The sequence below is a fragment of the Schistocerca nitens genome, chromosome 4 (assembly GCF_023898315.1).
Source record: "Schistocerca nitens isolate TAMUIC-IGC-003100 chromosome 4, iqSchNite1.1, whole genome shotgun sequence".
NCBI classification, from domain to species: domain Eukaryota; kingdom Metazoa; phylum Arthropoda; class Insecta; order Orthoptera; family Acrididae; genus Schistocerca; species Schistocerca nitens.
The window spans coordinates 754762752-754788962 of record NC_064617.1 but is presented as its reverse complement, the minus strand read 5'-3'; the positions used below and the strand labels follow the sequence as shown (position 1 = coordinate 754788962).

Genomic DNA, 26211 nt, shown 5'->3' with positions numbered 1-26211 from the left:
ATAGTAGAAGGGATCCACAAAACTACTGTCCAATATCCTTGACGTGGATTTGTTGTAGAATCTTAGAACATATTCTGAGCTCACTTAATGAGGTATTTCAAAGAAAATGACCCCCAATACGAACTTGTGCTCCATCTGCATCAATCTCTTTGTGATCTGGACATTAAGCCCTGACTTACTTTCCTTTCTTCCTTTTGGAATGCAAAAGGATATAAACACACAACTGACAACATCCAGACAGTTGATCTTTCTAAGAAAACAACTATAGTTATAGTAACATTGCTCAAACTGCCTGCCAGAGGGTTTCATTTGACTTTTTATATGGAAAGATAAAACTTTTGTGGGATTATCTGCATGTTACATATAAAAGGATCTTCAGAGGATAGTAGTACCTTAAAATAAGAGGTTAACAGAAATAATTTAAATACTGCTCTTGGGAAATGAACAGTAAAAGAGCTGGGCAGTACACAAAACTTCAGTAATGATGTTCCTCAAGTGCAAACAGGAAAATGGAATAGTACCACATGTACCTAACTGGATTTCTTTTAAAAAGTTGTAATTATAGTCATGTAGCCCTCTCTCCCTTAAATAAGTATAACAGTGAATGATTATTTTTGAAGAGTTATTTATTGCCTTTTTTTTTATCATCTTCAAAATAAATTAGTTATGTTAATGACGCATACATTTTTGTAATTGTATGTTTCATCATTTAGGTATTATGTGAATGGTAGAACTGCAAAGCTGAGCGACTTTCTTAACACAAGTGTGCTAGATCAACTTGAGGATGAAATCAATGTAATGAAATTGGCTGTACATACTGTGGACAATAGTTTACCACTATGGTTAAGTAAGTAAACCAGACAGCATACTTTCACAAATTAGTTATATTAATACATTGGATAAAAAAGTTTGCTGCTGCTGTAAGTCTAAAGGGGAAATAAACACTTTTCATTTGGCAGGAGAGAGTGCAGTCTGTCACCAGAGATCACAGGTGTACTATAACGGTATTTTGTTACAGGGATTTCTGGAACTTAATCTCTCTTTCTAAGCATCTAAGACAAATAACTTTCAGATAACTGAGATACAGCACAAAAATAATGAATTAATTAGATAGGTACTGAAGACAAATGTGATACTAAAATAATAAACTCAGATGAGCCACTTAAAAAGTGGGAGCTTTAAAATATCCTATTTTTGAGAATAGTATTATAGCTCTCCAGTACCATCAGAGAAGTACAGGAGATTTTAATACAATCAAATGTTCAAGTGTGGCAATTAGAAACGAAACCATATGCTCCATAGCCTTCAGACTTTCAGGATTGGAAAGGGTCACTGGAATTAATTATACGCTTTACCATGACATTGTCATGATGCGGTTTAATTCACCTTTTATTACTGGTTTTGTTTTATTTAGTTTTTTGTTTGGTGATCCACGTTGTGACTTCGTCACTAATAAGTGTCTATTTTACGAGTTTATTGTGGTTACATTCTGCAGTATTGTGTAAACAGTAGTTATCAATTTCATATTAAGGTACCTAAAACATAGGTTCTGTTGTAGAAAAAGAAAAATATTTAAAATATTTACAACAGTAAATAAACAGTCACCCACATATGAATCTGGGAATGTATCTGAGTGTTACAGGTACATGGATGTTATATATTGTGTTCCTCGAACTCTTCTACAGTGTAAAGTGATCTTTGCAATAGGAACTGCATTAACTTGAAGAGCTCACCATCCACTAAACATTAATTTGTGAATGGAGGTTGATAAAAATCGTTATCACTCAAATGGACCCTCTTCTGTGTCGTACTAAGGCTTGTATGCTCTCAGTAGATGTCATCTTTTCTTCTAGTGTCATGACTATGATACAGACTATTAGGTCTGAAAGGGGCATTTTTCCTTTGTGAAACACACAGGGGAGAATATATGTTGCACAGTGGATGAGGAGGATTTTAAGTTCATTAAAAAGATTCATGGCTCTTTTCTGTACATATAACACTTTTCTAGCCAGTGGTTGGTTGTCTCAAAATGTGGTTCCATGTGTCATAATGGCATGAGAATAATCACCCTAAATTTATTTAACAATTACCATGTTTCTATAAGAGCTAACAATGCATAAAACCAAAGGTGCACAGATCCAGGATATCATTTGACCAGTCTAGTTTGTATCAGTATTAAGCCCAGGTATTTTGAAGTATCCACCATATCTATCTGCTTGTCACCTAGTTCTTCACTATTTCTTCATATTTACAGGTTGTTTGCTTTTCTTCTTGTTCATCTTTTCTTCCTGGCCTTATCTCGTAACTTCATGAGGTCAGCATCTTAATCTGTATGTGGTAGTGTTAGGGGCAGAAGATGGCTGAATGGCCTTCCTATCACCACCGCCCTCCATGGAATGAAATATGTGTATCTCTGCTGCATGCAACTAGTATTATTCCGTGTAAAAGTGTGAGAACATTTTCAAAAGGTTTGTGCATGGCTGCCAGCCCAGTATTTACATTGTCAGATGTCGGAAATGGACTAAAAAACACAACTAGTCTGGCCAGCACACCAGCCTTCATTGTTAATCAACTGGGTCGATTTGATTTGGGTCAGCTGCACCTCCCGAATCCCGGAAGCAGTGGCAATCCAGGTTGGTCATCTTTGGAGGTTGTGTGAAACTGAATAAAGCTTGTTTTACTCTCATTAGCAGAAAGACTATTTATGTTGTACCATTTCACTATACCAAATTCAATGGGGAATGTTTGGTAGATCTGTGTAGGACTTTTGGGTTGGTCATGAAGTCTACAGCCTTCAAACACCTGCCAAGGAAGCAGAAGTCTTACATTTCACCTAACAACAACTTGGATGAATTCCACATAGAGCATGTGGCCATTTAAAGGAAACAGCAAAAAGAAATACAAAATCTGAATGTATTAAGAAGTGCCAGTCTGGACTCAAAAAACTACCTCTCAAAGATCAAAATGATACTCCAGCCTAGAAACACTAGAGTACATAGAACCTCCAAGATGGTAAGATTTGACGTAGAGTGACTTAATAACAGACTATAAGTAAGCCAGTGACTGAACAGAACAGATTTCAACAGCTAGGACCAACTGAAGGAGACTCTTGTGAAGACTGCTAATGAATCCACCCTCCTCACAACAAGACGGAAGCATCCATGGTGGAGTGAAGACTGTGACAATGCAATAGCCCAAAGACACTCACTCTGAGGGAAGTACAATTATAAGAAAACCAAGAAAAATTGGAAGAACTTTTTGGAACAAAGAAGGCTTACAGCTAAGATAATTTGAGGAACCAAGTGGACCTTCACACAAAACCAACTAACCCAAATCGAAGAGAGCTTTGCTAAGAATAACTCCAGAGATTCCAACAGAACCTCCAAGCAGACACTCAGAAAATACAGTCTGCCAAGCCACCACTTCAGAGACTCGCAGGGCAAACTGGTTTTTGATGACACGGATAATTGCACCTCTCATCCCAGTACTTTAAAAACCTACTCAACTGTGATCCACCCAGTGAAGACTTCGACTACAGACAAACCACACCAAACCAGAACACTCTGCCTCCTTCCTGGACAAATCATTCAACTTCTAAAGAATAATAAGCCAGCTGGAGAGGACTCTATCGTTGCTGAACTTTGGAAATGTGCTGGAAACAATGCCATGACAAGCTCACCGAGATGATCTAGAACATCTGGGAAACAGAGAAATTACCACCTGATTGGAACATGGCTCTGATCCATCAGCTTCACAAACAGGGAGTATTTACTGATCTGAACAACTACCGTGGAAGTTCTCTTGTTCTGGTAACATAAAAGATCCTCTCCAGGACATTACTAACAAGGGCAGATCATCACTGGTTAGTCAACTGGGAGAATATCAGGGAGGTTTCAGGAAGACTTGATCCTATGCTGAACAGAACCTCTACCATAAAACTGTACTGGCATATTCCAAGATGAGAAACTGCAAAGTGGTCATCACCTTTGTTGATTTCAGAAAGGCCTACAACTCTGTTGATAGAGAAATACTTAACAAAATACTCCAGGAACTAGGACTAGACAATGAAACCCACAGACTCATTCTAGAAACCTGGACCAACACCCATTCCAAGGTCAAATTTAGAGGTGAGATCTTAGAAAGCTTCGAGATACAAACTGGAGTGAGACAAGGGGATGGACTCTCCCCACTTCTCTTCAACTGTGTCCTTGAAAAGGTGGTAAGAGAATGGTGCACAAGGAACTGGCCAATTTAGGTGTTCAAAGTGGTGTCTACCTGGGCCGTAAGAACAAAGGGCTGATTGTAGATTGCCTGGCTTTTGCAGATGGCATGCCACGATTGCTGATTCTCTTGAAATGGCAACAATGCAGGTAAACTGCCTCAGAAAACTGGCAGCCAAAGTGAGTCTTCAAGTGTCACTGGAGAAAACAGAGTTCTTCACCAAGATCAAAGAAGCTCTCAGAGAGATGTTACTAGACCAGGGAAACACCAAAGGGACTGAGAAGTTGAAGTATCTTGCCGAGTGGATTGAACCCAACTTATCAGAAGAAGCATCATTATCCATGAGAGTCAAAGAGTTGGAACTAGCCTGTTGACTGACTGTGAACCCCTACAACAAAAAATGCCTGTCACACAACCTGAAACTTAAGTACTACACATCAATCATGCAGCCAGAAGCCCTGTATACCATGGATTGTCTTCCATGAACAGGAGAGGTCTGACGGAGAAATTGGAAGTCAGACAGAGGAGAATCCTCAGGAAGATCCTAGGCCTGGAAGAAGAAGATGGGGAATTCAGAAGTTGACTTTACCCAGAGCTCTACGAACGTATAGAGAGGCGCTTTGACTGTGCAAGGTAAAGAAGGGTAGCTTTCTATAGCCATGTTGCAAGATTGCCATCAAACAGATTGACCAACTGTCTGTTCACCTTATGGCAAAACAAGAAGATTCACACCACTTGGCTGACAGAAACTGAAAAGGACATTAAAGAACCGAGAATAACTGATCTCCCAAGCAGACAGTCTGTGAGATGTACCCTTAAGGAAGTCCGAGGATTTCATGAAAAGCCCTGAAGGAAAGGTACACCTGGACAGAAGAAAGGAAGGAGTTACATCTGCAGAGGATGTAACAATTCTGGGCAAAGATCAAAGCCCAACAGTTGAACAAGGGGGTCCAAAGTAGGCCTATTCGAAACAAGAAGAAGAGGAAGAAGAAGAAGAAGAAGAAGAAGAAGAAGTTCACTATACCATTGGAATCCTCATTAGCTGACACCACAAGTTTGTCTTGTGAATTAGCAATAAGTACCATAGTGCCATCAGCAAAGATGGTAAATTTACAATATTTTAGATGAAGAGGTGGAGCATTAATAAAAACATTAAAAAAAGTAGGGATCCCAGAACTGAGCCCTGAGGGACTACACATGTGATGGTATCCCACTATAATGATGCTGAGACACCTTTGCGGCTATTCAATACAGCTTCCTTCCAGTCTGAGCTGCTGGAGATGATGGTCATTTGTGCCTGAAGTGTGCTCGCTTGTGTGAATGAAAGTCTGTGTGTTTCCTTTTCTGATGAAGACTTTTGCCAAAAGCTCATGTGCGAGTGTCTTTTTATTGTGCCTGTCTGCAACTTAGTGTTGTCTTTACAGTAAGAAGCAGTCTATCTTTTCCTTATGTTGTCAATACATTTTTCTGTTAGAAAGATATGAATCAAGCCACTTCCCTGTTGCACCACTTACATCTGGTATGTGTAATAGTATTTGGTGACTGACACAAACAAATACATTTTTAGGTCAGAAAAAACTCCAGATGCAAATATTTCATAAACTGACTTTTGCTGATGTTGTTATGGTCACTAAAGTGCTTAACAATCCTGGCGTGATGCTGTTTCTCTAATATCTTGGAAAAACTTGAGTAGTGAGATTGGCTGGTAGCAGTACCTGCCTTATTTTCCTTCTTGCACTGTGGTTTTGCAACTGTATACTTAAACCTTTTGGGAACTATTCCCTGCTTAAGAGATTCATTGAAAATATGGAGAAAAATTTAGCTTATAGGGCTGCAGCAGTATTTTAATATTGTACTATATATTTTGCCAACTTTAGAAGAGCTTTTACTTTTCAGAGAGTTAATGATGCTTCCCATTTCCTGTTTAGTAACTGCTGTTACTTTGATTTGTTGTACTGTTAGGTACACCGGGTTTCAGACAATTCATGGCTTGAGTTATGGTATCTTGTAATACTGTTGGTTTTGTTACTGTTAGAAAGTTTAACGTAATTGGATAAATAAAAAATCTACTCACCAAGTGACAGCCAGAGAAAATACATATAAAGGTCATGGAAATGTGTGAGCTCTCAGAGCCAGTGGCTCCATCTTCTGGCAGAAGGCTTGAAGGAAAAGGAAGAGGGATGAAGAAGAAAGACTGGCATGGGTTAGGAAATGGGGAGAGTTCTGGAAAAATCACCCAGAGCCCCAGATCGTGGGAGATTTACCAGATGAGATGAGAAGGAAAGACTGTTGGTGCCTGCACTGGATGAGGTTTGAAAACCTGAGAACTTAAAGGTGAAAGATGGAGTAATAAACAAGACAGAGATTACTGATAGAACATCATGCAAGATTTAATAAGAGTATAAAAGAATGTGAATTTTACAAGATAGACAGGGGCATGAAGAATAGCCACATCGTGTGACGCTTGTGTGCTTTATTTCCCCGTTGATGGTCCTCGGTGTCGAGGTACTGCACTGTGATACTGGCTGAAAAAATAGGGGGTGCAAGTGCAGTCCTGACTACTGTGAATGATGTAGTCAACAGGTGCACAGTTGCATTTCATAGTTTTTGACTTTCACTGTTCACATCCCCCCAATATTACACAGTTATATGGCCAGTGCACTATTGGTTAACTTTCAGTAAGCCTCATTAATAGTTTGCAGGCAAACATCCACATACTGCTACAATAGGTTACTGTTGAACATCTACGAACAGTAAAAGCCTAACCACACAGTTCAGTTATTGTAGAATGATACAGTATGTATTGAACAGACACTATCACTGTTTTAATATGATAACCTAATTGTGTTCCATTTATTTCACAGTTAATTTGATGCATTGTTGTTGTCCTAATCAACAGATATTTCTTGTCTGAAACTCAGCCGTGGACTGACAGTCTTGGGAGCACAAATCAGGCCCTTATATATCCTCACAATAATAGGTGCTGAAACTGCACATTGTTCGATGTTTAATTTACAGAAATTACAATTAAAACTTACTTCGTTCAGTTAACTGAGAACATAGAAAACTTCCTTCTTTCTAACAGTTTCTTCTACTACATGGGTTAAGCCATATTATTTGTTTAAATCATGAAGGTAACAAATATAATTGCACAAACAATGCTTTTGATGAAACTGAAAATTACCTTGGAATTAATTGAGGGCTGGCTTTGCTAATACATTTTTGAATAGAGCCAAACAGATCCTTTAAAATTACTAGTGTTTCGTCTTCCAAATGTTTATAATTAGTACAGAATTTATATTTGTTTATAAGTCAACAACAGAATTTAAGTTACGAAACAATTACTGATTTCATCCTGTAGTGAAGTATTAACTAGGAATAGTCAAAATAAATTATAAAATAAATTACATACATAAACTAAGCACAAAATTAGATCTGGTGTTATATTCATTAAAACTGAGGGCCAACCTTTCTTTTTTTTTATGAAAATGCAAATTATTCTCACATATGTTTATGATAATTAGTCAGAAATGAAAAAGTGAATTTTAAGACGGCAGATGGCAAAACAAGAGGGGAAGTAAAAATATCCCAGCTTGCTTCGTCACAATTGGAAAACAAAAGATATAGAAAAATAAAAGGGGAGTGAAGAAAAGGAATAGTTAGTGAAAACAATTGCTGAGACAACAGAAATTAATATAAATTTAGGCCTGGTGGTAGGCAAAAAACAGTCATATGTTGTAACACAGTTTCCACCATAGGAGATCTGACAAACTGGCACCAGGAGGGAGAATCCAGATGGCATGTGTGGGGGAACAGGCACCGAGGTCATGATGTTGTAGAGCATGCTGTGCAACAGAATATTGTCTTATGCCAATTCATCGTAATTGATAACTTTGTGGTAGCAATACAGGAGGTCGAACATTGTTTGCAAAGAGGTGGTGCATGACATGCATCATTTCACATGTTGCTCTCTCTCTTTGAAAATATGTGTTTTGCCAGTTAGTGTTGGTATAAGTGGTGGTAGGAGGGTGCATTGGACAAGTCTTACTGCAGGGACATTCACAGGGGTAGGAGCCATAAGGTACAGAAATGAGTGTGAGAGGAACATAGTGCCTGACCAGGTCATTGAGCAGATTTGGGTAGGGGGATATCATAGAAAGCTATTCTAGGAGTGATGGGCAGAATATTAGACAGAATGGGCCTTGTTGCAGAGCATGAAGCCCCATTAGAGTGGCTGATTAATACATTCAGGAACAGGATAGCACTGAGTGATAAGATGAGTACTCCCGTGTTGTTTTATGGAGGAATCAGCAGCACCAGGACTGGATGTGATGGCCTGGGAAACCTGCTATTGAACTAGGCCGGTGGTCAAGGTAGAAAAAGGAAGCCAAGCAAGGAAAAGCTCAGAAAATTATGGAAAAATTCTAATTAAAAGTATAAGAACAGGCAAGAGCTAAGAATATATTGTGAATGGGGGAGAAGAGGCAGGAGTTTGTTTTTAGAAAACTGGGCTGTACAATAGGAAACAATTACAACAAAAAATAAGGAAGTTTTGAGAAAAAGGTATGAAAACAGAAAGGAGAAACCACTGGAGAAAATGAAATCTTCTGTATTTGGGAAATAAAATATTACAAGAAATGGCAGTAACTTTCAATCAGTGTGTTTTGCCAAAAAACAAATATGCAAAAAGTCAGCAAATCATGTAGAAGCAAGGTAAGTTTTGAGAAGGGCACAAAAGTGGCATCAGATTCACAGATAAATCAGTGAAAGATGATCAGGAGAAGATCCTGTGGTGTATAGTGAACTGTAAACGAAGTGGTACACAAAAAATCATAAATAACTGTGGGCCTATGTACATGCACAAAAAGTTGTACTAGATAATATATAGGTTCAAGATGTTCATTAATAATATGTGATATAGCTAAATTAACAAACAAACTAGCACAAGATGTTGAAAACAGACAGCATCTTGGGCAAGGTAGATGAAAATTCAGACTGAAAGAGTGGCTACATAAGGAGGAATGATGGCCTATGTACGTTGTCTGCCAACCTCCAAAGCACCACACTTCTTTCCTTCTACAAAATTCTGCAGTTATCTGTTCCTCATGTTTCCTTGGATGGTTATCATCCACCAAGCAAACTACAAACTGCAACAACAGTTCATACCCCACCTTAAAAAGCTATCCTACCTTCTCCTAAGCTATGTCGACATTAGTGTTTCCATCAGTGTCCCACTCCCGCTCCATAAACAGTCACATCATCAATGACAACTACCCTCCTACAAAATGAGTTTGACCAACCTTCTTAACATCCCACAGCCTCCACCACTGCTTCCCAGAGCAATATCAACTCATGATTAAGAATCAGCCACATCAGTACAGTGTTCCCAATCTCTCATCTAAGGCCCTCTCTTCAACTGAATTATCTGTATTATCCCTAAGCCTTCATTTAATCATGCTGCTTTGGTTAAGGACATTCTTTCCTTCACACATAATGTCAACTGGAAGTATCCCTTTGCAGTTCAATCTCAAAACCTTTCCTACAGCAAACCAGACAAAGAACTCCTCTGCCTTGAAAGTTCTGACCATGATCCCAACTTAATCCACCATCACTACCTCAGAAGTTCTGACCACAATCCCAACTTGACCCCCACTATTACCTCAAAATCACCCGTTTGAAGCATTCCAAGAATTCCTAATATCCAGCATTCCTTAACCATCCTTTCTCAGGTCTCTACAATATGACCATAACCTGTCCTCTGCGGAATTCCGGGCTCTTTGTTCCCTAAAAACTGATGACTCTTTTGTTATCCTCCTGGCAGAAAAGGGGTCTATCACTGTGGTACTTGACTGATGGGAGTATGTAAGAGAGGGTCTGTGTGACCTTTCTGACACTATTACATACAGCATGTGCCATCAAGTCCCATCCCTCTGTTACAAACTGACCTACAGTCCCTCCTTAAAATCTTAAGCCCCTCACAAAGAGTAACACCTGAAGCCATAGAAATTCTTACCCCACCCAAACCACACATTATCGCCTTTTACCTTATTTCTAAGATCCCCAAATCCAATCATCCTGCCCATCCCATAGTTGCTGGCCTCAAAGCACCAAGTGAACATATCTATACCCTAGTTGATCAACACCTGCACCTATAATACAAAGACTCCCTTCCTACATTAAAGACCCCAACCATTCCCTATATCCTCTCAAAGCTGTGACCATTAAACTCCTACCATACTCTTTACCTATCACCATTGAAGCTGCCTCCCTCTACACCAACATTCCACATGTACATCGTCTGTCTGCTGCAAAACCTTACCTCAGTCAGTGCCCACTTTATTCAAAAAAACCTATGATGTCCTTCCTGCTCACCATAATCAATTTTAAACTTATTCATAACTTCTTTATCTGTGAGGGGCAGATATGTAAACAGATCAGTAGTATGGCCATGGGAACCAGAAGTCCCCTTCCTATGCCGATCTTTTGATGGGCCACTTGGAGGGAGCTTTCCTGGGATCCATAAGCCTTGAGCCCTTGGTTGGTTCAAATGGCTCTGAGCACTATGGGACTCAACTGCTGAGGTCATTAGTCCCCTAGAACTTAGAACTAGTTAAACCTAACTAACCTAAGGACATCACAAACATCCATGCCCGAGGCAGGATTCGAACCTGCGACCGTAGCGGTCTTGCGGTTCCAGACGAGCCCTTGGTTGTTTTAAGAACAAGTGATATCCAGAAACTAAGGTTACAAGGCCCATAATGCTACCAGAGAATTGAGGTTTTCATAGTTGGTACCACTATTGGGTATGATAGCACACACTGAACTGAATGAGTGGTAACAGTCATCAGCAGCAGTCCAACTCTCATTGTGGTATTGGTTAATGAGGGTGCTCCCATTCCGTCTTCCACCAAGTGTCAAGAGCATGCTATGATATGTTACCTGAACACAAATGGCATGAACATCACAATTCATCACGAAATTGTGTCGGTGTATGTAGAGGACGTTATAACATGACAATATGAGTACAGTATTTCACTTTCGGAAGAACGGAAATTCATGATGAAGAAGGAAGTGGACATCTATCTGTGGTGACAAATGAATTGATGCAAAAACTTGAAGAGCATTTTCATTCTGATTACTGTGTGACTACTGATGACCTGCACAAACTGTGTCCTGAAGTATGCCAAACAACTATTCATGAAATTGTGAGTGGTCAACTACAATATCGCAAGTTGTGTGCATGCAGAGTTCTGATGGTGCTCACAGCAGGACACAAAATCAGCAGAGTCAAGGCCGCATGATAATTTTGTTGATCAATTTGCAATGATGGAGGGACTTTTGGGCAATGAAACATTGGTTTACGACCATACCTCCGAGAAAAAACATTGAAAAGAGCAGTGGCACCACACTTGTTCGCTTCCAACAAAAGAATTCAAAACCCAGCAATCAGCGCAAAAATTCATGCCAACTGTTCTTTGGGTCAAAAAAGGGGCTCTACTTGTCAAGCTATTGCCAAGTGGTAAAACGCTCAACCGTGCACGACACTGTGAGAACCTCAAGAAATTCCTCAGAATCATATGAAACAAACAACATTGAATGCTGGTGAAGGGAGTCCGCTTCCTTCATGACAACACTAGGCCGCACTGCACTTGAGACACAAGAGTTGTTGACCTCATTTTGTCGGTGTTATTTATATTATAAGCCACAGTCCTGATCTTATACCTCGCGACTGTAATTTATTTCCTAAATTGAAGGAGTATGAGAGTGGAAAACACATTTCTCACAATGAGGGGGTGAAAATCGAAGTGAAAAAGGGGTTTAAGGAGTTGGCGGTAGGCATTTGTGATACAAGTATTAAAAATCTCGACAATTTTTGCCTGTGATTCATGACAAACAGAATTTTTTTATGTAATATAATTACAATTTAACAATTTTAGATTTTTTCCTTTACTGGCACTATGCAACCTTGCTTCTTGCCAAATTTCATGATTCTAGGTCAAGAGGAAGTACATTATAGGTTTTGATGAGTGATTCTGTGAGTATTAAAATATGTGATATAAATGGCCATATCATTTGATTGCATTGACTTAGAAGCTTAAATGTTTTACATGGCCAAGGAACCATAGACCTTAGTATGTAACATCAATGTTGACTTGATACATCTACTCATTTCAGAGAGAAAAGGGTCTTAACACCTGGACAAACGGATAGATGGCCAATAAAGCAAGCTTATAAGAGTTCCATTTTTACCTTTTGAGGTACAGAACCTAGAACCCTAAAAACTAGTTAATACCTATGCTACTGTTCCTGTATATTTAATTGAAATATATGCTTTTATGTTGGTGTAAAATAATCTACTTTCTGGATATACCTTGTACAGTGATGATACCTTTAGAATATGGACTCTTGGTGAAGACAACATGTTAAAATTTTCAGAATCTGTAAATACACTCCTGGAAATGGAAAAAAGAACACATTGACACTGGTGTGTCAGACCCACCATACTTGCTCCGGACACTGCGAGAGGGCTGTACAAGCAATGATCACACGCACGGCACAGCGGACACACCAGGAACCGCGGTGTTGGCCATCGAATGGCGCTAGCTGCGCAGCATTTGTGCACCGCCGCCGTCAGTGTCAGCCAGTTTGCCGTGGCATACGGAGCTCCATCGCAGTCTTTAACACTGGTAGCATGCCACGACAGCGTGGACGTGAACCGTATGTGCAGTTGACGGACTTTGAGCGAGGGCGTATAGTGGGCATGCGGGAGGCCGGGTGGACGTACCGCCGAATTGCTCAACACGTGGGGCGTGAGGTCTCCACAGTACATCGATGTTGTCGCCAGTGGTCGGCGGAAGGTGCACGTGCCCGTCGACCTGGGACCGGACCGCAGCGATGCACGCCAAGACCGTAGGATCCTACGCAGTGCCGTAGGGGACCGCACCGCCACTTCCCAGCAAATTAGGGACACTGTTGCTCCTGGGGTATCGGCGAGGACCATTCGCAACCGTCTCCATGAAGCTGGGCTACGGTCCCGCACACCGTTAGGCCGTCTTCCGCTCACGCCCCAACATCGTGCAGCCCGCCTCCAGTGGTGTCGCGACAGGCGTGAATGGAGGGACGAATGGAGACGTGTCGTCTTCAGCGATGAGAGTCGCTTCTGCCTTGGTGCCAATGATGGTCGTATGCGTGTTTGGCGCCGTGCAGGTGAGCGCCACAATCAGGACTGCATACGACCGAGGAACACAGGGCCAACACCCGGCATCATGGTGTGGGGAGCGATCTCCTACACTGGCCGTACACCACTGGTGATCGTTGAGGGGACACTGAATAGTGCACGGTACATCCAAACCGTCATCGAACCCATCGTTCTACCATTCCTAGACCGGCAAGGGAACTTGCTGTTCCAACAGGACAATGCACGTCCGCATGTATCCCGTGCCACCCAACGTGCTCTAGAAGGTGTAAGTCAACTACCCTGGCCAACAAGATCTCCGGATCTGTCCCCCATTGAGCATGTTTGGTACTGGATGAAGCGTCGTCTCACGCGGTCTGCACGTCCAGCACGAACTCTGGTCCAACTGAGGCGCCAGGTGGAAATGGCATGGCAAGCCGTTCCACAGGACTACATCCAGCATCTCTACGATCGTCTCCATGGGAGAATAGCAGCCTGCATTGCTGCGAAAGGTGGATATACACTGTACTAGTGCCAACATTGTGCATGCTCTGTTGCCTGTGTCTATGTGCCTGTGGTTCTGTCAGTGTGATCATGTGATGTATCTGACCCCAGGAATGTGTCAATAAAGTTTCCCCTTCCTGGGACAATGAATTCACGGTGTTCTTACTTCAATTTCCAGGAGTGTATATTATCCCAATTAAATTTCACACAGTCATATGCCGAATCCCATGACACTTTCATTGATATTGAACTCATCCTTAGAGAGAGTCAGACAAATACTTCTGTTCACATTAAACCCACTAACAAATAACAGTTCTTACATTTTGACAATTGCCATCCTTTCCATGTCAAAAGTTCTCTCCCTACAGCCTTGGCATTTGAGGCAAATTTATTTGCCTCGATGAAGACTCTTGGCAACAATACATCACCATTCTCACCCGAGTCTTCACTGGACGTGATTCCCTGGTTCAAAAGTAGATTTCCCAGCCATCACATCCAGTCTAGTGCTACTGGTCCCTCCACAAAACAACTTAGGAATATGCCTCTTTTCATTCAATACTGTCCTGGTCTTGAATGTATAATCAGCTACTTCAACAAGGCTATGACATCCTAAAATTGTGCCCTGAAATGAGGCACATTATGTCTGATATTTTGCCAACTGCACCTAGAATAGCTTCTCATCACCTTCCCTCCCTCCCTCCCCCATCCCCCAAAATCTCTGCAATACTCTGGTTAGACCCTGCGTTACACCTGTACTCATTTATGTACCGTATATTATCGAAGAGAGAGCCACCTGTGGAACAACAGATGTTGTGTACCAGCTGTTATGTAAACACTGTTCGGGCTTATGTTATTGTTCTTCTTTTATTGTTCTGCTGTTGACTACCACCAAGTTACTTTCATTGACATGGCTCTAGATTATGATGAATCATTTTCTGGCTCATGCTATAATAGTCATAATACTGAATAGTTACTTTTAATAGTATAATGGAATTTTAAATTATATTATGGTAAAATATATGTTGAATGTTGGTTTATTGTGAATACTGGACATAATAGGAAACAAAACTGGTTTTGTTCTGTCAGATACAATCACAAGAAAATTTTTTTGAAATAAATTCATTCTTCTCTGTACATTGACGCGGTTTTAAAAAAGTAAAGCAGTCATCATTCTGAAGTTTGTTTTGAATACCTCAGTGCTTTATTAGGCATGGTCCTGGTGGAGGTAGTATGCTGTTGTCTTCTTCCAACCTTTGAACTGACTTACCCAGCCAGTTATAGGGGAACTACAGTGTAATGTGGATTGTGCACCATGGCGTAATTTGGCATTTTTCATGTCAGAAAACATTGCCAGAGATGAATGCAGTGATAAGTGACAGAAAAAAATCCTAGGATTCACCAGGGATTGAATCTGAGATTTTGGTTTTGTAGTCTGACACTTTACCACTGAATCACCAAGTAATGAAGAAATGTCCATCATGGTCAGAGAGCCCATTTATAACACTTTTTGGAATTCAGTTATTGTAACTATTCTTATCTATCAATATGTATTTACTGAAGTACTGGAACCAGTTACTCTAGCTGGAGAGGGTACCACTGGTTCTAAGCTGAAAAAGCATATCAGGTGTTGAAGTTCTGTCCTGTTTCCATTGTGTGTTAAGAAGTTAGCATTGACGTTATTGATTACAATGAATGAATTGGTTGTTCTAGACAGATGTGACATAAGTGATTCAGTGTGTCTCAGAAAAAAAACTCAGATTTTCAGCAGGTGGCCTTTAAATTGACAGCACAACTTTAGTGCTGTCTGCTGTTATCTTGATATCATTAACCTCGAAATGCTGTTCAGCACGGAATTTGCTTAAATATAGAGATTTATATACTACATTATTTATAACAAAAATTGCAACTTCAACTTTTCTGCTTACTAGAACTGCAATAAAGAGCAGCTAAACAAAAGTTTTCGATATGTGACACCTGCACTCCATTTGTAATGTGATGTTCAGAGAAAACCAGTTTATCAGGTTCACTTACATATTCTTCATATTTTAGAGTGTGTGAGAACTGCAGTAAGAAAGTTAGTTCAGGGATTTTGTGCAGCTGCTGTGACAGGTAGTTTCATTCGGGAAATTGTAGCGGTGTGGGAATTGGGGAAGCAAACGAGACTCTTCCATTCTTTTGCAGCATTTGCTCAAGAGGTAGGATTATAGCTGAACAGAGGAGAAAATTAGAGCCCTTCAGGCTGATTTGGACAGAGCGAGGGAGGAACTGAAGAGGTTAAGGGGGGAGGAGGGTAAACAGCGGTGGTAAGTGGTAGCTGGGAACAGGGGCCACAGAAAGAGGACAGTGTCTGACAGTTTCCCAATTGGCACAACCGATAGATTTGCCTTGCTACCACAGTTAAGTAAGGAAGAGTCTCCAGTAGAAGTAGATGTAGTTATGATGCAACAGAATCTCACTAGGAAACCAACTGTTTCAAAAAAAGTAGAAGGTAAGAGGAAAGTTCTGTTGCTAGGTAGCAGCCATGGAAGAGGTGTGGGCCAGATTTTGCAGGAAAAATTAGGTGACAGGTACCAGGTCACAAACTTTTTCAAGCCAAGTGCAAGTCTTAGCCACGTGGTAGAGGATATAGTTTCCTTGTGCAAGGGTTTCACATAGCAGGATCATATGATGATAGTGGGTGAAGTGGGAAACAGTATCGATAGAGATCAGAGCTACAGTATTGAGTGTGACCTGGTGAAAATAGGCTCGGCAACGACCTATACCAATGTTGGGCTGGTGCCTGCTTTCGTGTGGCATGATCAGCCCCAGTTGAACCGCTCTGTCAAGAGGGTAAATACGGAGTTGGATCAGTTGCGTAGGGCGGCCACTCTATCAGACATTGGATTGGTTGCTGTCTAGGCTATTGATAGGGGGGATTTCACAAGGTGTGGTGTACACCTCAATAGGAAAGGGAAGGATAAACTGGCAGGGTTGTTAGCGAAATCCATAAGGAGGGACACTAGTACTCATGGATGTACCTCCTTTTTAGACTAATATCAGTGTCCAATGAGAAGTTCAGGCAAGCAGGCGCTAAAGAGGTCCAAAACTCACAAAATTCTCACAACAGGAAAGTAAATAAAGATGTTACCATATTTAACTAAAATATTGGTGGGTTAAAGAAAAAAGTAGATTCTCACAAAAGTAATGCTACCATTTTTCAACAAAATATTCCGGGATTGAAGAATAAAGTAGATGAGCTCCTGGTTTGTTTAGATGACATTGAATCTGATAATGTAATAGATATACTATGCCTGTCTGAGCATCACATTGTGTCTGATATGGAAAAGGTAAATATCAGTGGTTATAAACTAGCAGCACATATGAGTAGAGAGAATAAGGTGAGAGGAGGAGTTGCCATATATGTCAAAAGTTATCACTGTGTAGAAAGCTTAGATACAAAAAAGTTTTGTCTAGAGCAACATAAAGAAGCATGTGCCTGTCAACTTAAACTGGAGGAGGGCTCTTTTATAATTGTAACAGTATATAGGTCCCATTCAGGAAACTTTCATTTATTCGTGGAAAACTTGGATGCCTTGTTTTGCTATCTGTCAGATATGGGAAAGAAAATTATTATTTGTGAGGACTTCAACGTTGATTCACTGAAAGAGTGTAATAGAAAGAATGACCTGGAAGTCTTGCTTGGTTCTTTCAATTTGACATCTGTCATTAATTTTCCTACTCAGGTAGTAAAGGACAGCAGCACATTGATAAATAACACTTTTATAGACCAAAGTAGGTTTAAAAACATAAATTCTTGTCCTGTTGTGAATGGCCTTTCTGATCATGATGCTCAGCTAGTTACAGTATGTGACATAGCTCCATTCAGTAATCCAAAACTACATTCCAAAGTTGTGCGTTCAGTTAATGACTCAACAATTAGAAATTTCAGAGAAAATCTTCAGCAGTTAGACTGGGATGAGATGTACAAGGAACCCGATCCTAATTTAAAATATAACTTATTTCATGATACACTTATAAGAGAATTTGAAAACGGTTTCCCCAAGAAAGTAGTTAAATCTAATTACAAGAAACCATGCAAAAAACCTTGGCTTACTAAAGGAATAAAAAATCTTGTAACCACAAAAGGAAACTGTATCTAACAACAAGAATGAGTAATGACCCAGAAACAGCCAAATATAAAAACTACTGTGCTACATTAAGAAAGGTTATTAAAAAGTCATGTCTGAGATGAATACCTCTGATAACAAAATCAAAAAAATTTCGAATAGTATTACAAGGGAGACAGGGCAACCAAGAGTACAGGACGACGGCATCACCATCAAATTGAATGGAAACTTAATAAACAACAAGCCGGAAGTCAAAAACATTTTGAATAATCATTTTTTAAATGTTGTAGAGAAAATAGACTCTAAATGTTCATTAGAAGAAGCAAGGCAGTTAATGGAAGAGGCCTTACCCACACCTTGTGATACGATTGAAATTTCATCCACCTCTCCTTCTGAAATTAGAAAGATAATAACTCTCTCAAGAATAAAAGCTCACATGGAGTTGATGGCATTTCTAGCAGGATAATAAAAGCGTGTTCCCACGAGATAAGTGGGATTCTTAGCCTCATATGTAATAGCTCTCTGAAGCAGGGTGTCTTCCCAGATAGACTGAAGTATGCCACTGTTAAACCATTGCATAAAAAAGGGGATACGTCTGATGTCAACAACTACCGCCCAATCTCTCTTCTGACTGCCTTATCCAAAATTCTTGAAAAAGTAATGTATTGTAGAGTAACTTCAGACCTTTGTAAAAATAAAGTTTTAGCAAAATGTCAGTTTGGTTTCCAGAAGGATTTTTCAATGGAAAATGCTATACATACTTTCACTAATGAAATATTAAATGCTCTGAGTAACCGTAAGTCACCCGTTGGGATTTTTTGTGATCTATCAAAGGCTTTTGATTGTGTAAATCATGGAATAATTCTAGATAAGCTCAAGTACTGTGGTATAAATGGGATAGTGCTCAAATGGTTTAAATCATACCTAACTGGAAGAGTGTAGAAAGTTGAAATAAGCAGTTCACATAATATGCAAAAAAACTGGTGATTTCTCAAGCTGGGGAACATTCAAGAATGGGGTGCCGCAAGGTTCGATCTTGGGTCCTCTGCTGTTCTTAATATATATTAATGACTTGCCATTCTATATTCACGAAGATGCAAAGCTGGTACTTTTTGTCGATGATACGAGTATAGCTATCGCACCCAACAGACAAGAATTAACTGGTGACATTGTAAATGATGTTTTTCAGAAAATCATTTAGTGGTTCTCTGCAAATGGGCTCTCATTAAACTTTGACAAAACACAGTACAGTTCCACACAGTAAATGGAATGACATTATTAATAAATATAGACTTTAATCAGCTAAGATAGAATATTCAAAATTTGTAGGTGTATGCATTGATGAGGGGTTGAACTGGAAAAAACACACAGATGATCTGCTGAAACATTTAAGTTCAGCTACTAATGCTATTAGGGTCATTGCAAATTTTGGCAATATACATCTGAGTAAATTAGCTTACCACGCCTATTTTCATTCTCTGCTTTCGTATGGCATCATATTCTGGGGTAACTCATCATTGAGTAAAAGAGTGTTCGTTGCACAAAAGCGTGTAATAGAATAATTGCTGGAGCTCATCCAAGATCATCCTGCAGACACTTATTTAAAGAGCTAGAGATCTTCACTGTAGCCTCACAATATATATATTCACTTATGAAATTCGTTATTAACAATCCAAACGAATTCAAAAGTAATAGCAATTTCATGGCTACAACACTAGGAGAAAGGATGATCTTCACTACTCAAGGTTATATCTAACCTTGGCTTAGAAGGGGGTAAATTATGCTGCCACAAACGTCTTTGGTCACTTACCTAATAGCATCAAAAGTCTGACAGATAGGAAATTAAAAGCATTTCCTAATGGCTACTACTCCTACTCATTAGATGAATTTTTGGATATAGTAAGTGGGTAATTCCCCCCCCCCCCCCCCCCCAAAATAAATAAATAAAATAAAAATATTAAGTGTCATGTAATATTTTGTGTAATGTAATATCTTGTAGAGACAACTTTTATTAACCTGACACATTCCATATCATTATGAAGTGTCGTATTCATGATCTATGGAACAAGTACTAATCTAATCTAGATTTATTACAAGTTAGTCTGTTTTGTTCTTAAGACTTCTTGAGCTTTATTTATTAAGTACACGTTGTGTAATGAAGTGTGGATGTTGGTGGACATTTATCTCAAATTCCTTATAAAACAAATAATATTAAATTGTATGTTTTCACATAATAAGAGGTTTGCATGTGTTTGTCAGTGAAGGAGAGGTTGGAGATGACCTCCTTTGACTGCAATACATGAGAAGCAATTTGAGAATTTATGAAATTGTGTGAAAGACTGATACGTGTACCTATAGGGGTCTCAGATGTGGTGGAAAGCAACAGACACACTGTGACTAATACTGAATGGTGAATTGAACATGATAAAATGGGTGCAAGAATCTTTCTTTACGTGGGATAAAAAGAGAAAAAAGAAGAAGAAGAAGAAGAACAGCTGCTCTGACAACATAGAATGATTAACAAAGGCAACAGGTTTGCTGCCAGATGCCATCATATGTCTAGAAACAAAGCACCAGTTGACCCATTGGAAACATATCATATCACCGAAAAGAAAAACAGTATGGATGATCAAGTTGGGATAAAAACAGATTTAGAATCTCGCACAAAAACACTGCACTGTGCTGTCTGTCTGAATCAGCATATTGTGTACAGACAAATTGTTACTTCATGCATTCCCTATGCATTGTTAGACCCCACTCCATCAAATTTTTATGTTACAGTGTGTTGAAGGTAACACATTTTCAGTTTGCCCCCCCCGCCCCCCCCTCTCCCTTGGGCGCACACACACACACACACACACACACACACACACACACACACACACACACACACACACACACCAGGCTATAAGGGCCATATAACGTGGGATTCATGAGCTATCACTTCCTACATTGAATTGTACACTACTGAAGATATTCATGACAAGAGAAACCCTGTGTTATGGTGACTATTGTTGCCTTGCATAATGATATAATTGGTGATCACCAACATTGAACATGTGATTATCGACTTTGACAAGAACTATTGTGGATATATTTTATGATCTTCGACAGTCCAAGTATCACCAGCCATTGTATGAGTTTGCTTCTATTATTGTATGGTGTTTATGTTAATAGAATGCTTCATTTGCACATACAATTGTGTGGTCACAATTTGCCGTGGGGAAAAGGAATTGCCACAATGTGACCAATTATCGTATGATTATAAAGATATACATAAGCATATTTATTGTAACAGTCTCAGTTGCATTTAGTCAAATGTGATAACTTGTTCCAATCACATTTGAATGATTGTCTTCAGATTTAAAAATAAAACAAAACAATGATAAATAACTATTTAAGTAGATAACAGAGACTGATAGTACTTATAATGTAAAATTCTTATAATTGTACCTACAATGTGCATTGTTTAAAATTGTACCTGGTTTTTTATACACTGCACCTTGGAGCTTTTCTGAACATCTTGGAAGAACTTGGATATATTTATTTACTGCTTATTTAGCCTGATTAGATTAGGGCCTTAGGGCCCTACATCTGACCAGGAACAACACACTCCAAAGATTTCACAAAAAAGGTCGCAGTAATAATAGTCATAATAATATTAACAATGATAATAGTAATAGTTGACACTAATAATAATAATAATATAATAATAATAATAATAATAATAATAATAATAATAATAATAAATGCCGGCCGCGGTGGTCTGGCGGTTCTGGCGCTGCAGTCCGGAACCGCGGGGCTGCTACGGTCGCAGGTTCGAATCCTGCCTCGGGCATGGGTGTGTGTGATGTCCTTAAGTTAGTTAGGTTTAAGTAGTTCTAAGTTCTAGGGGACTTATGACCTAAGATGTTGAGTCCCATAGTGCTCAGAGCCATTTGACCAATAATAATAAATGGCATAAGGAATTATATAAATTATTGTAGTACATTTGAGTCTATGATTAGAGTTATCAGGAGATAATATAGATGAAGGAGAAGATTGAAGTGACAGTGATGTTAGAAGATAGGAAACAATAAAATACAAATAGAGAACTCTACTGATGAGGGGGAGGCTGGGGGGCAGTTGTGGGACAGAGGTGGTTTGCGAGACTAAGCTGCAGATCTGAGTATGGGGTAGATGGCTATCGTAATAGAAGGCTGGCCATTAGCTGTCTTTTTGAAGCTTGGAAGGGATTTAGTTTCTCTGATATTTTGTAGACGATTTTCCAGAGTTGGGTTCCTGACACTGAGAATAATTTAGAGAATATGGCAGTGTGATGTGCTGGTGTAGAGAGGAGAGTGGTTTTGGCAGTGTGATGTGCTGGTGTAGAGAGGAGAGTGGTTGCTTCTGCAGTGCTGTTCAGATAGCAGTGTAAAAGTTGACAAAGAGCAAAAATAGGGAACGATAGTCTCTAGCGCTTATTGGCACTTGGCCATGATAACTGTTTGTAGGCAGAAGTGATACTGTCGAAAAAGTGAATGTCACAAATGCATTGTGCACAACCATTCATCGCCAGTTCCAACTTGCACCAACTTTGATATGAAACTTCTTGGAGAATTCCATCACCATAGTTGACTATAGGAAGTATAAGTGACTCTACAAGCTTCTTTTTAAGCTTAAAAGGAAAGAACTTTTTTTACATTAATGTAGCAAGTGAAGTGACACTGATACTTTCTTACAGACTGCAATTGTGTGTTCATCCGGCATAGATGATGGTCCAGAATTATTCCCAAGTTCTTTGCAGAAGAAGGAGAGGTTATTTCTGTGTTGTTTAGGATGAATGGTGGAAGAAATTCTGTGTATTGACGGTAATGAGTCTTTTATGAGTGACTAAAATTACTTAATTTAGATGAGTTAAGTTTCAAATCTAATTTCTGTACCCAGTCTGACAAGACAAGTTAATCAGCATTTACATGCTGGATGGTTGTGCACAAGTTTGTTGGGCTTGCACAGGTATAGCTGGAGATCATCAACATATAAGTGATATTTACAGTGAGAGAGAACAGTTGAGACGTCATTAACATACAATGAGAATAGTAGCAGGCCCAATATTGATCTTTGAAGGACTCCTGATACTACATTCTTCCATTGTGATCTTTTTGTTCCAGTCATACACATTGCCGGTGCGATGTAAGGTATGTATGGAACCATTCTATAGCTCTTTAAAAAAAGTTTAGGCTTTTGAGTTTATCAAGTAAACTATCAAAATCCACAGTCTTGAATGCTTTGCTGAAATCTAAAAAGCACATAATAGTCATCTGCTGTTTGTCCAAACCTTGCTTTAAATCATTAGTCACTTTTATAAGAGCAGTCATCGTGCTGCGATTTTGCCAGATGCCTGACTGGTATTCATTTAATAGATTATGTGATGTCAAATAATAAGTGAGTTGTCCATGAACTATATATTCTAAAGCCTTGGCTAGTAGTTGTAGAATGCAAATGTCTGTAGTTGGAGAGTTCTTTGGCAGATTCCTTCTTTGGTAATGCTTTTATGAGTCCCTGCTTCCAGTCCAATGGGAAGGTGCAAGAGGTTAAAGAATTGTTAAAAATTTCTGTTATTACAGGCAGCAGTGGACTGGCAATAAGACTGATCATTTGCACTGTAATATTATTGTGTCCTGCAGCTGCAGAATGAATTTACACAATTGATTTCATGACCATGTTAGGGCTTACAGTCTGCGAAGACAATTTCTTGTATCCACTAACTCCTGATGCATTAAGGCAATCAATAGTTTGTGCCTTGTGTGTTGGTCAAGTATAGATGTCAGCATTGCGAAATACTCATTTGGGTCTTCAATAGGAAGTAGAGATTCAGCAGCAGATTTGGGTTTGCCTATTCCTAGGCCTCGTAGATTTTTCCACAGTATGGCATGTCTGTAAATGTCTTCAGTTAGCGAGTGGGCATACCTGAGTTTTGCATTCCTGATGGATTGAGTTACTTGGTTGCATAGCTGTTTGTATGTGATGTGATTATCAGGTGTTGGGTGCCACTTGCATTTCCTGTGTGTTGCGTCTCTAACATTCGTGAGGTGTCTGAGATGACCTGTGAGCCATGGCACAGGTTTTCTGCTTACTCTTACTGTTTTTAGGGGAGCACGTTTATCATATAAGTTATTGAGTCTCTCAATCAAATTAGAGACTTTTTTATTTATGTCAACATTATTTCTTGCTGTTGTCTGCCAAGAAATATCTTGAGCACCCACTGTAAGCTCAGACAAATTTATACACTGAAATCTCTAAAGGTTGTAGTTTGTGGTTTATTCTTTGGGCAGTGCAGTGAGTAATTCATGAATGTTACATCATGAGTACACAGGCCTGGTGCAGAAATGTGATCAGTGTGAATTACTGTGTTTGGTGATTTAGGTGTGAATATATTGATGAACGTATGAGTGGTTGCTCTATGGTGAGTAGGTCCAAGTGGAATGAGTGTGAGGTTTGAGGAGAAAAATATGCAAGTGAATTTTGATATGGAAGGACTGTTGCTCAGAAAATTTATTTTGATATCTCTGGCTAGAATTACATGTTCATATGAAGATTCAAGATCTGACAGTGCAGGCTGAAAATTGGAGAGATGTCCAACTTTAGGTGGATTGCATATTACACAGATGAGACACTTTCTATTGAAAGGTTCAATTTCAAAGAACATGCATTCGGACTGTTTGTCCTCATTATTAGATGTGAGCACAAGCTTAGGATACAAATTTGCCCGAATATATACTGCCACACTACCCCCTCATCTGTTGCATCTATCATGTCACTTGCCCGAATATATACTGCCACACTGCCCCCTCATCTGTTGCATCTATCATGTCACATAAGATTGTAGCCATCTAGACTTAGAGAACTGGAGGGGATGATAGGCTTCAGCCATGTCTCTGACAGGAGTGTGATGTGAAATCTGAGGTCCTGAAATATGCAGCAGAACTCAGTCAAGTGGGCTTTTAAGGACTGCACATCCGTGTGGGCAATCTGTGGCTTAGAGGTGTCCCGAGTCACTTCCGCTATTAGCATAGAAGTGTAAGGGGTGGCTGCCCCAGAGAAAGACATGGACCAGGACCTTGCAGAATGCTGAGAGGAGGGGGGGAAAGGTGTGTGCAGAAATGGGCACAGGTGGGTAGGCTGCGGAAATAGAGTGGGAGGCTCAGGGTTGGGCAGACTTGTCCGACACGAAGCGTGACACACAAAGGTGCAGGGTTCTCCTCAGGATGGCACAGCATGGCCAAAAAACAAGCAGAGTGTAATAGTATGAGAAAGTTGCAATAAAAGAGTGATTATACTGAAGCGGTAATGTGAGACGAAGGAGAAGGTGCATTAAATTATACTTAAACAGGAAAGAAATAACAGTCTTACATGAAAATAGAAGAAGCAGCAGAGAGATGATGATGTTATTAATGAAATAAAGTGATAAATTGGGTGTGAACTAATTGTATGAAACCAGACAATATAATGTTCATGTTAAAAGTATGATAACTGAATACACAATTTATAACTAGTTCTAGAAGTAAAATTGAAGATACTTAAAGATGATGACAGGGAACTGCTTCCAGTTCTCCCTCATGTAAAGAACCAGACAAAATACTCAGTCTCCTGTGTGACTTCAAACATTTCGGTGATATACACAGATGTCCTGTCAGCAGAAACTCTCCAGGTTTGCTACAGTACCACTCAGTGGAAGATTACCTAGCAGCCTGTCGCACTTGTAGGCAGCATGCAGAGGGCAGTGTGGCTTTTAGCAGACTGAGCCAAATGTACATAAGCAGAAAAACTCATCTCATGTGCCCTGTGGTGTAAACTTTCTATACTCTGTGTTTTAGAGCAATGTTTTAATTTAATTATGAATTTTAATTAGATCTGTCATGTATCAATATTAGGTGAATTATCCTAATTAGTTCTTAGTTTTAAATTAATTGCATTGCATCGTTGTTAAATTTTAATACAATACAGTAAGAGTGCCTTTCCTCTCCCCAAAGTGGTTTTAGTGAAATTCTCGATACCGGTTGAATTTTACCATAAGTGTACTGTAGCACTCTTTCTTTTATTTTACAGCATATGACTGTGTTCTTTTTAAATAAATTGGACTTTTCACAACTCTTGATTAATCAGATACAATTTCAAGAATTTTAAATAAAATATTGTCAATGTATGTTACATACTTATTCATGT

At 39.5% G+C, this 26211-nt stretch overlaps 1 protein-coding gene across 4 annotated transcripts in view; it reads left to right on the top strand.

Annotated features, from left to right (window-relative positions):
- LOC126253040 (heparanase-like) overlaps positions 1-26211 on the top strand; it is a 317446-nt gene that overhangs the window by 150153 nt on the left and 141082 nt on the right. For all 4 annotated transcript variants that reach the window (XM_049954109.1, XM_049954111.1, XM_049954112.1 and 1 more), the window contains one exon: positions 714-847. In XM_049954109.1, coding sequence (XP_049810066.1) covers positions 714-847 — 134 coding nt within the window. The remainder of the gene's footprint in view (positions 1-713; positions 848-26211) is intronic.